The 11,840-nt window shown below is 45.2% G+C and overlaps 1 protein-coding gene across 1 annotated transcript; it reads left to right on the forward strand.

Annotated features, from left to right (window-relative positions):
- The first annotated feature begins 19 nt into the window (after positions 1 to 19).
- On the forward strand, positions 20 to 10,499 carry LOC106749588 (dedicator of cytokinesis protein 7). The gene is made up of 20 exons (XM_014629221.1): positions 20 to 332; positions 792 to 969; positions 1,042 to 1,220; positions 1,300 to 1,441; positions 1,518 to 1,721; positions 1,778 to 1,969; positions 2,049 to 2,273; positions 2,348 to 2,622; positions 2,689 to 3,004; positions 3,094 to 3,399; positions 3,488 to 3,693; positions 4,050 to 5,813; positions 6,123 to 6,250; positions 6,325 to 6,587; positions 6,652 to 6,911; positions 7,292 to 7,726; positions 7,813 to 8,165; positions 8,234 to 8,436; positions 8,523 to 8,842; positions 8,930 to 10,499. Exons 2-20 carry the CDS (start codon positions 829 to 831, stop codon positions 8,982 to 8,984), a joined length of 5,967 nt encoding a protein of 1,988 aa, XP_014484707.1. The 5' UTR covers positions 20 to 332; positions 792 to 828; the 3' UTR covers positions 8,985 to 10,499.
- Positions 10,500 to 11,840: the final 1,341 nt, after the last annotated feature.

Raw genomic sequence — 11,840 nt, forward strand, 5'->3', positions numbered from 1 at the left:
CTCGGCTCCATGATTGGTCGGGAAAACTTTTTATTTTGCAGTCATATAATTAAACAGTGGGTGGGAGATAAAAATTCTGGAATGGATGGAATTATAAGCTGTCGATATAGAAACTAGTCAAATTTGAAATCATTGAGATGATAATTCATCCTTTAAGAGAAGAAGAATAGGGCATCGTTTCATCGGTCGATCATCGTCCATCTCTACTTGGAAACGTCAAAGATCGCGTCAAACGCGTCAAGGTTCGACAATAATTTTAAAGAAATCTAGGGTTCTCGCTGGTGAAACTTGATCGTTTTTATTTCTCCTTGCTTCGATGAATTCGTGTTAACGTAAGTACAAATCCTCATCGCAATACGTATTTCTCAATTCACTTTTATTTAGTACGGTTATGTTTTCTGCTCCATTTCGAATCGACTCTCACATCCTATGAATGTTAATCATTACTTTCTAATTATCTTTGTTTCTATTTTTAATATTATTATAATAACTTATTACACACATTAAACAAACATACAATTATTTCTAAATTAAATCATTGATAGGCAAAAATTTATATGCTTAAAAGTGTTGAAGAATTGAAAATATTGCGTTTATTTTAAAACTTTTCTATATAAAAAAACAACGTTTAATTTCCATAATGACTGTGAAAACAAATGTAAAATTTTAGTAAATTTTGACAAGTACTTGTAAAAGTAAAAGCACTTGTTGGAAACATTTGTATTAATATCTGACAGATGATTTTTAAATTTAAATTATTTAACAAGACGGCTATATGTATTCTGTTGCAGAATTTCATCCACAGAATATTTTACCGGGACATTTATAATGTCTTCGGTCCAACGTGCATTTGCTCACAAATTAAGTAAGCAACATGCCGCTGATGTGAGGCGGCAGATTGCCACTTCTACTTCTTATTCTCGTGATTTATCCAAAAGTGGTAGCAGTATATCAGGATTTTCTTCCACAGTATGTAGATTCTTCAAAGGGAGAATTGAAGGTAGAGAATCTTGAGATAAGTAATACTCGGTGCTTTTGCAGATGTCTTTGTGTGAAGTATTAGAGCCACTTGATTATGAAGAGTTCTTAGCACAGCATCAATCAGTGCTGGATCGTGATCCCTTGAAGCCAGTACTGGATTTTCCGCCAGGGGATGTTGAAATGAGAGTCATAAAACGGAAGATTCGAACAGAAGAGCCGATAGTTCCACATGAGTCATTGTAAGAAACACGATTGATTTGCTGCAATTGTTTATTCAAAATCAAATATATATTTTTCACTTAATTATCTGCTTTTCAGAGACATCGTGTCTCCTTATGTGAAAAGATGCATCGAGAGCTTTACGTCAGATTGGGTTGTAATAAATCGCAGATACAAGGGAAGAATCTCACCAATAGCCAGAGACAGATTGCTCCAGGACACACCTAGACAAGATTTCGAGGTATTTAAAGCTGCAGAAGAAATTTCTCTTTTGTGAGGAACAGTTTAAGCAAATAAAGGGAAATTTACTCAATCAGGTAGATCAAGAAGATACAAATGGCTGTGGGTCACCAAACGAAGAAGATGATCTGTCCAACTGCGGAGACACTCCGAGAGGATCCTGGGCGAGTCTTGATTTGCGACATTCGCAACACGATCCGCTTCTGCCGAGTTTATTGGATCGTGTCTGCCTGGAGACCATCGATCAGATGAACGAGCAAAAGAGACTGGAGGATCGACAGGTAGAAGATCGCGAACTTGTAAACTTGATTTTTCATCAAATGAACTCTGTTTTCAGGAAGCTTTATTCCCGCTTTACGCTCCACCGACATCTCCGGACGACGAATGGCAAGAGATCGGAGTTGCCCCCGAGCCTACGGAACCGTTTGCTCACAAAGTTCTCGTGAAATGTCTGCAACTGAAGTTAGAACTGGAAGTGGAGCCGATATTCGCGAGCCTCGCGTTGTACGACGCCAAAGAAAAGAAAAAAGTATATACCATCCGCCATACTTAATTAATAATTGCAGCTTTGAAAGTGCGTAGTACCACAAATGCAAATTGTATCTCAGGTGTCGGAAAATTTCTACGTCGACATGAACTCCGAGGGCTTGAAGAGAATGCTCGGAGGACACATTGCTTACAGCGATGCCAGCACCTTAGCCAGAAGCTGCGTTCTGAGCATCAGTAAACCCAGCCCCGACTTGTTCCTCGTCGTGCGGCTGGAGAAAGTATTGCAGGGCGATATTTCGGAATGCGCCGAGCCATATGTGCGTGAGGATAAAAACAAAGACAAGGTAACATCATCAGCATTATACGGCATTTTTCGATGATTTTTTTATAACGATCGCCCCATCCGTCCATTCCGCAGGTGAGAGCCGCCGCTGCCGCTGCGTGCGAACGCTTAGGTCGTTATAGGATGCCTCTCGCATGGACCGCGATTCACCTGTCCGGCGTGATAGGGGGCGGCGGCGACGCGGACAGCACCGGCAGTGCCGGATCCTTGGACAGGAAGTCGGGCGGTCTGGAACAATGGCGGAAGAAAGTGGAACCGCCGACGCGACGAGGCTCCTTGGAACGACGAAGTTCGGACAAGAGACGCAGTTGGTCCCCGGACGATTTCGCCAACTGTCTCGACAGTTTCAGGTTCGTATATGATTTATTTGAAAAGATATATCAAACAGATTAGATATTATCTCAATGCTCTTGCAGACCCATCACTTTGACCGTCTCGAGCTTCTTCAAGCAGGAAAGTGAGCGACTTCGCGACGAAGATCTCTACAAGCTCTTGGTTGAACTGCGAAGACCTGGCTCGAATCTCAAACGATTAAAGTGCTTGCCGGGAATATTGAAGCTGGATCTCAGTCCTAGACCCGAAGAGCTGCCCAGGTGTCTGGATCCCGATCTCAGGAGATTAGTGCCGTATCCGGACGAGAAAAGTCGACCGGTCAAGGAGATACTCGAATTCCCGAGCGAGGTTGTTTCGCCAGACTTGACGTACCGCAATCTCTTGTATCTTTATCCCAAGGTACGTGGCCCCGTGAAATAAACGATCGAATATCCATTCTCGTTCGTTAACGTGTCCTTACCATCCTTATTATCATCTCTCATTTTTAGGAAGCGAATTTCAGCTCCAGAACTGGCTCAGCGCGTAACATCGCCGTGAGAATTCAGCTTATGGGCGGTGAACAGGAAGCGGACGCGCTCACCGCTATCTTCGGCAGATCGTCGTGTCCTGAAATGACGCACGAATACTTTACATCTGTGTCTTATCACAACAAGAATCCGAACTTCTACGACGAAGTGAAGATGAGACTTCCCGCGGATCTAAGCGCTAAACATCACCTACTGTTCACCTTCTATCACATCAGCTGCCAGAAGAAAGCCGAACAACCGAATGTTGAGACAGCAGTCGCGTACACGGTAAGTTTCAATGGAGAATTTAGAAAAGTGATAGAGGTAAAATCAGAAAATTTAATCGTTAAAGATACACTATTGGAATCCTTTGCAGTGGCTGCCGCTTCTGAGAGACGGACATCTCCAATCGGGCGAATTCAGCTTGCCCGCTATGTTGGACCCGCCACCGGCCAACTATTCCTACATCGCACCCGATGTCCTCCTGCCAGGTACTCGATGGGTGGATGCTCACCGAGGAGTTTTCACCGTCATTTTGGAACCTGTTTCCAGCGTTCATCCGCAAGACAAGTATATCGACAGGTAAGATGCGAAAGTTCGTTACTTTTTGTACAGAATCAATCCATCTCAAGTAGCGCAATTATGAATTTTCTGGTTGCTCGGGCATTTTTTTTTAAATCTCATTTCTTATCAGTTATTACGTCACATTAACAATGTTTGACTCAAATATCAAAGCAATATTTCTACATTATGATTTTAATATTTACGAATATTATATTATGAAATAACAATTTAAAAACATTTATAAAATATGATGTCAAGATGTTTATAAAATGTTTATACAATTAACGTTTCAAAAGACTGATTTAATGTTTCTTGCTTACGGGGAACGTTCATTGCAAAATAACGCAAGAGCCGGTACAATTTTCGCATCACAGATTTCTATCACTGTGTGGTTTCCTGGAGACCGGTCAAGTGCCGCCTCGCATCGGCGAAGCCGGCATGGAATCCGAGCTGAAATCGGCGCTGCTCGAATTAGCGCGCGCCTCGCACTCCGCCCTGGTGCGATCTCTGCCCCAGTTACTGGATCAACTGTTGTCTCTTCTGGTGCGGCCGCCGACGTTGCCGTCTCAGTCGCTGAATGTCGCCGCTACGATTTTCGAGGCGTTGGGTTTGCTCGTGCGAAACATCACCAACTTGCCCGACGGCCAGTTGGACGCGCACGGGAGACACGCGCTCTTGGCTACTTACATCGCGTACCAGTGCTCCTTGCCGAGCATGTCTCACGGCGCGGGCGTGGTGCGGGCGCAGAGCAACCCGGATTTGCCTCTGGAAGACTTGGAAATGGAGATCCACTCGAGAGGGCTGGACAGAACCGCGTCGATGCGGCAGGAGTCCCCTTCGATCAACAGCCAGCCCACCAGGAGGCTCCTGCACGAGGAGCTCGCGCTACACTGGGTCGTGTCCACAGGCCAGGCGCGTGAACTGGCGATAACGCACTCCTGGTTCTTCCTGGAGCTGATAATGCGCTCGATGGTCGTCACGCTGTCGGAGCTGAACAGCTTGGAGGCGCCGCGGAAACTGCGCTTCTCGCCGCAGTTCTGCGACGACATCACGACTCTCACCGCCGCGCTGACCACCGAGGTGACGACACGCTGCGGCAAGGAGACTCGCGTCGCGTCCAACCTGATATCGAGCCTCGGCAATTTCCTGTCGGACCTGCTGTCCGTCATGGACAGGGGATTCGTATTGTCGCTCATACGCGTCGCCTGCTGCTCGCTGTCGGACGCGTCGATGCACATTCCCGACTCGGCGGCGTTGTTCGCCCTGAAACTCGATCTCGTGAGGACGGTGTGCTCGCACGAGCACTACGTAGCGCTGAACCTGCCGTTCGGCACGGGCTACACGTCGGGATCAGCCCCGGCGTCGCCCAGCCCGTCGACCGGCAGTTCCGGCAGTCTGATTTCCACCCTGGTGCCCGGAGACAGAGCGAGATTCTCGGAACTCAGTCAGGAATTCAGGCAGCAGCACTTTTTAGTCGGCATCGTTCTGTCCGACTTGGCGAACACCTTGGAGGTGCCAAACCCGATGCTGCAGAACAAGGCGATCGGCACCGTGCGGCATCTGATGAGCTGCCACGACGCCGATCCACGATACTCGGACCCAGCGGCGAAGGCCAGAGTCGCCGCGCTGTATCTACCGTTGCTGAGTATCCTGATGGATGCCTTGCCGCAGCTTTATCACTGGGACTCTAAGGACAAGAGCGTCTACCCGGACGAGTCCGGGTCGATCACGCAGTCTGTAGCCTTGGCTATCGCCGGCGGAGCGTCGGCGGACACCGCGGGCAATCAATGTCGAGTGTCCTTGAGCTCCGAAGCCACTCGACACCTCTTAATGTGCGTCTTGTGGGTACTTAAGGGCCTGGAGCGAACCGCGTTGGCTCAGTGGTGCTCTGAATTGAGCGCAAGACGCATCCTAAGTTTGCTTCAAGTGCTGAATATCGCCACCGCAGCCTTTGAATATAAGGGCAAAAAAGCGCTGAAGAGGCTGCCGCCTCAAGCCGCCGCTACCAGCGATATCCGATCGCGATTGGAAGACGTGATCCTCGGTCAGGGAAGTGCCAGAAGCGAGATGATGCTGCGGAGGAAGGAGAGAGTGACCGGCGACAAGCTAAGATGGCGCAAGGACCAAATGCCGTACAGGTAAGTTTGCTATTAAAATTAATAACTGCAGAAAAATATTTTATAATGAAATTGTTAATGTTTTATTGTGCTATTGAGTTCGTTCCGCTTTTTAATCAAAGTGTACATATAAATTTATTCATACGAAACATCTGTAAATGCAATTTTGTCAATTCTACAAGTTGGACGTTTCTTTATCCTTGCGCACTTATTTCCAACGGCTCAACTCTTATAGGCTTGTTTACTCAACTCTTCATTTATTTATTTTAAGATACAATCGATTAATTAACATGATTAAAACTGTAATTCAATTTAATTCGATACTTCAAGGTCCTGCGAGCAGCCGGAGGGAAGAGCCGTCGAGCAAGACGCTCATATAGAAGGAGCTTTAGCGGCTGAGGCTTCTCTCGTCGTGCTGGATACTTTAGAATCTGTGGTTCAGGCCGATGGCGGTGGAGGTATCTATGAATTCTTCATTTCACGCTTAGACGCGATAAATCGGATAAGCTGCGACACGTTTGCGACCATTTAGGTGCGGTTGTCGGAGCGGTGTTGAAAGTATTACTGAGGGCGCTGGCTAGAAACCAAAGCACGTCGGTACTGCAGCACATGTTCAATACACAGCGAGCTCTGGTTTTCAAATATCACAGCGCCTTGTTCGATGAGGAAAGCGAACGCTGCGGGGATTTATGCTTGACGCTGCTCACTCGATGTAGCTCGCCATTGAGCGCCGTCAGGAGTCACGCAGCTGCGAGTTTGTACTTACTGATGCGACAGAACTTCGAAATTGGAAATGTAAGTTCTCGGCGTGATTATCGCGGGCGACGAGTTGCTTTAATTTGATGTTTCTCTTTTGCAGAACTTCGCACGCGTCAAGATGCAAGTTACGACGTCCTTGTCCGCGCTCGTCGGCAGAGGCAGAGCTCCTAGCGAGGGAGCGCTGCGCAGAGCGCTGAAAACGGTATTGGTGTACGCCGAGAGAGACACGGAGCTTGCAGACACGAGCTTCCCAGAGCAAGTGAAGGATCTGCTGTTTAATCTTCATATGATCCTCTCTGATACCGTCAAGATGAAGGAGTTCCAAGAAGATCCCGAGATGTTGTTGGATTTAATGTACAGGTAAGATTGCAATAACAATTTTACTTCTACTTAAAAATATACAGGTGTGTGTATGTCGCTAAATGAGGCGTCCGTTATATACTTGTAGATTAGGTCGATGTGAACATAAAAGTTCCAAATCATACCAAATTTTGAATCATTGATTATTGAAAATGGCTATATAAAGGGTTCTTTAATTAATGATTCAAAAGTTTGCGTGGTTATTTGTAAAATGGTAAAAGACTTTTTTTTTACTCAGAATAGTCTAATCTATACAAGTTTATGATGTTCCACTTAGTGACAGACATCTTATGTACGCTATAAATCATTTATTAAATAGAGAAATATTAAATTTACCTCAAATATATATAGATTTATGAAATATGAAATTTTGTTTACAGAATCGCCAAAGGCTACCAAGGTTCGCCGGATTTGCGATTGACTTGGCTTGCAAACATGGCGCAGCAGCACATGGAGCGGAAAAATCACACGGAAGCAGCGATGTGTTTGGTGCACAGTGCTGCTTTAGTTGCGGAATATCTGCATTTGCTGGAGCCCGGTGGTGGTGGGCGGCCGGTAGGAGCCGTCGCTTTGAACGCTGTGACGCCGAACGCCCTAGAGGAGAGCGCTGTAGGCGACGATGTGTTGGCCAGAAGAGAAGAAGGACTTTGTTTAGGTCCCGATTTTTCGGAGAGCGGCTTGGCGGGACTGTTGGAGCACGCGGCTAGCTCTTTTCACGCAGCCGGCATGTACGAAGCCATTCCTGATGTCTACAGAGTGTTGTTGCCGATAGCTGAAGCCGCGCACGACTATAAGAAATTGGCTAACATTCATGGGTAAAGAAATGCAAACGTCGCTCAGACGATGACGAGAGACGGTTTCACCATAGGTTGACATAAAATACCACACTGTGGATTTTCAGAAAACTTCACGAGGCGTACACACGCGTGGAACAGTTGGCCGGCAAACGTGTCTTCGGGACGTACTTCAGGGTCGGCTTCTACGGTGCGAGATTCGGTGATCTCGCTGGCGAAGAATTCGTGTACAAAGAGCCGACTCTGACGAAACTCCCGGAGATATTTTCGAGACTTGAGAACTTTTACGCCGAGAGATTCGGCGCGGAGAATATAGTCATAATAAAAGACTCGAATCCCGTGGACCCCAGCAAATTGGAGCCGGACAAGGCGTACGTTCAGATCACTTACGTGGAACCGTACTTCGAACCGCACGAGTTCCGGCACAGACCCACCGTTTTCCATCGCAACTTCAACATAAGTAAGTGCTTTTCGATATATAAGCGCGATTTTGTAAACTCTCGCTCGTTGTCACGATGTTGCTTTCAGAACGATTCGTTTACGCGACGCCTTTCACGCCCGGTGGCAAGGCTCACGGCGAGCTGCGCGAACAGTTCAAACGGAAGACGATATTGACGGTGGCGACACATTTCCCGTATCTGAAGACCAGGATTCGAGTTGTTGCCCGGAAGCAGATAGTTCTCACTCCCATCGAAGTGGCGATCGAGGACATACAGAAAAAGACCGCCGAGGTATTCCTTCTGAATAATTTTTATAAATCGTTTTCAAAGTTCATTATAGGCACAACGCAATACGTTTGCCTGTGTGTCTTAATTAGGTGGCTGCCGCGACCGCTCAGGAGCCACCCGACGCAAAGATGCTGCAGATGGTTCTTCAAGGATGCATCGGCACGACTGTTAATCAAGGACCCGCCGAGGTGGCGGTCGTGTTTCTATCGGGTTTGCGTGAACAGAACGTACAGCCGGACAGACTGCAGCACAAGCTTCGCTTGTGCTTCAAGGATTTCCAGAAGAAATGTCTCGACGCTCTGCGACGTAACAAGAATCTAATCGGTCCCGATCAGCGGGACTATCAGCGAGAGTTGGAGAGAAATTACCAAAGATTGACCGAACGATTGGCGCCTCTTATCGCTTGGAGGTAAGATATCTCGATTGGAGAAACGAGTGTTTTATTTTCTTTAAGTTTCCAGTGTTAAAGAAGTCTCTCTTACTCTGCCACGTGTAGCGGACCTTCCTTACTTAACCAGCAAGCTGTGCCGGCAACGTCCCCGCGTTGGTAGAGAAACGAGCTGCCATAGAAGCTTACCAAAGAGTCTCGATTATTAATCACGTATGAGATTGTCATTTAGCATATAGATAATTCTACTTACGGTCGTATTACGAGAAACGCTCACACATTGAATCCTTGCCTTGTGAAAATGATTGCGTTTACTCCGAACTACGTGTAGATTTACATGTGATGACAGTCGAGAGATTATTATATTTGTTATGATTTACGTTTAAAAATTAATTTTTTTCTGTTATAAAATAGGATAATATTAAAAATGTATTATATTTATTATAAATCTCATAGATACTGTAGTTCCGCAAACAAGGATTTAATGTAATTTATTTATATGACTGAAGTTTTTATACTTGACAGTACTTAGATATTACGACAAGCTGTGGCCGTCATATTAAGCGAATTTGAAGACGGTATTCATAAGAATTCAGAATTAGTATTTTTTTAACGATTGATAATGTATGTATATATCACGCAGTATGTCTTGTCGTAGAAATCTTCATGAATTTTTCCTCGATTTACAGGTTTATTTATTATAAATGCACTGTGTAATGTAATAATATATAATTAGTATTATAGTAGAATTTACAGCTATATAAGTGTAGGTACATTTTATGCAGGATATTTGTCAATTAACGCCCACTATTTAAATGACGTAATTGTTCATGAAAAATTGAATCGAGAAAGTAATTTTGTCGAAAGAAGTCATTATTTATGGCGACTTTCTAACTTTCAACTTGTCTTTTTAGCTAGACCCTAAATTAAAATTCCGTTAAAGTAAAATCCGCTGGAAATTAAAGAAAATCTACTCGGTCGTCCGAAACATAGTTTGCGAAAAGCCTTGTTCTTCCAATCGCTTGTATTTCGTAAAACTACTGACGTTTCGACATTTTCGTTCGGAACTTTTCGACTGAAATTTTTATGAGGAATAACGCTATGTAAATAGTGAACGTTAATTAACAAGCACCTTGTATATCTTCAATAGTAGACTTTCACTTTCGAGTGAATATACGAGATTGGTTCGTTAGTTCTTACATACAATTTTTCATTCCTTCGTTTGTTGTTTCCTCCGATACTTATATATTATGTATATCCATATAATTCCATATAACATAGTCTCGTTCACAGGCATACGTTAGTTTGATATGGCAATGATGTTGACATTTTACGAACTGAGCGGTGTACGAGAACGCGTGTGGCTCTTCGGGAAACGGATCGTTAAATTTCCGGTTGGAAGTGCTTTCCCAGAATTCCTCGTCTACAACATGAAATGCAGAAACGTGGTCGGTTCGTAAAGTGTTAATCTAATTAGGATAAATAGGAAAGTGTGATCGAAGAAGTATGGTCGAAGATCCATGTAGCCTTACGTCAAAATAAGCTGGAAGGCGGTGTGTTTCCACGACTTAAATTCGCAGCATTGAAACTGCTGTCGCACACACCCGTAGCACCCTGAGCCTTGCGCGATACGCGCGCTTTTGTATCTCTACAGGTATTGGAAATATACACGAGTTTTGTACGCAGCCGGCTTCGTTGTGTTTCGAGGTACAAGGGAAGAAGGGAAGAAGAGAACGGGCGAGAATATCAATCTTCATTCAATCGATAGTCCCTTCACCACTCCACTTATCCAAGCAGTCGCCCCTCCCAGCATTATTCTTCATTTTTTTACCGTTTTCTTCTATCTTATTATTTTGAAGCAGTCAGCTTTATCGCCGCTTATACGACCCGATTTGCTGATTATATCGAGGGTTGCACGCCCCTCGCGCTTTCAGTTTGACTTCTCTATTTTTTAGGTCAGAAAGAAAAAATCGCTCAATTCGCGCGGTTGTCCCTTCTAAGCCTCTCGCGGGGATTCAAAACGACGTGTCTGAAACTACTCTTATCGTCCGGAACGAGCACGGGGATATTATTTTCGTATATCTCCGTCGAGATCTGAATCGGTTTAAATCCTCAGTTTTCATCCCCCGAGTGTGTCGGTCGCCCTCTCGACCTCAAAATCTGCTTAGCATAATACTTAAAATGTGATATGATTGGCTTCGTAAGTACGTCGTTCGGCTCGTTCGAATTCACGGGCGTCGCGCGGAGACAATGACGATACAGACGCGAAAGAAGCGTAGTTCCTTTACGAGTGCCTCGGCACGACGAAAGGAGCCGAGGAGAGAAGAGACCGAATGAAATGTCGTAGCGGAGGCGAGAGAGAGAGGCTTCCATATTGGAGGTCTCAGATAAAAGGTTTACCTTTGAACTCCGGATGAGACTTCTCGAAGGATTTTCTCGAGGAAAACTTTGATCGCGTTAAGAGATTTCCTTCGGGGTACTAGCGAGACCGCGTCGCGGAAAATTCTTCGGAAGTATTCACTCGCGACGCAGAATAGAGCGAGGGTGGAGAAATAGAAAGACGGAGGGAGGGAGGGAGAGAGAGGGGGTGAAGGGTGTGGGTGGCGTGAGATGGGACAAAAAGTATTATTCGAAATTCCCTTTCTCCGTGGTAGCGCGCGACTTCTTACGACGCGCGAGTGCGACGACTGGAAATTTCTTTCCCGTCCCTGTTTATTTTATCTACGGTCCATTTAACTCTCAAATGCACCGACGATTCTCTTTCACCTATCCCGGTCGAGCGTCTCCTTCTTTCTTTCGCATTCCTGTTGCGTCTCTCTCTCTCTCTCTCTCTTTCTTTCTTTCTTTCTTTCTTTCTCCTTTCCTCTTTTATTTGGTAGCTTATTTTTCCCACGGTCATTACCGTTCTATTTTCGTCCTTTCTGCATCATACTGTTGTGTCACTATCTGCATCATACTTACGATAAAACGTAATCATGAAGCAGATTTATCGTAACGAAAAGGTGTATATTTAGATCGT

The sequence above is a fragment of the Dinoponera quadriceps genome, unplaced genomic scaffold, assembly GCF_001313825.1.
Source record: "Dinoponera quadriceps isolate SergipeBrazil2010 unplaced genomic scaffold, ASM131382v1 scaffold4009, whole genome shotgun sequence".
In the NCBI taxonomy this organism is placed as follows: domain Eukaryota; kingdom Metazoa; phylum Arthropoda; class Insecta; order Hymenoptera; family Formicidae; genus Dinoponera; species Dinoponera quadriceps.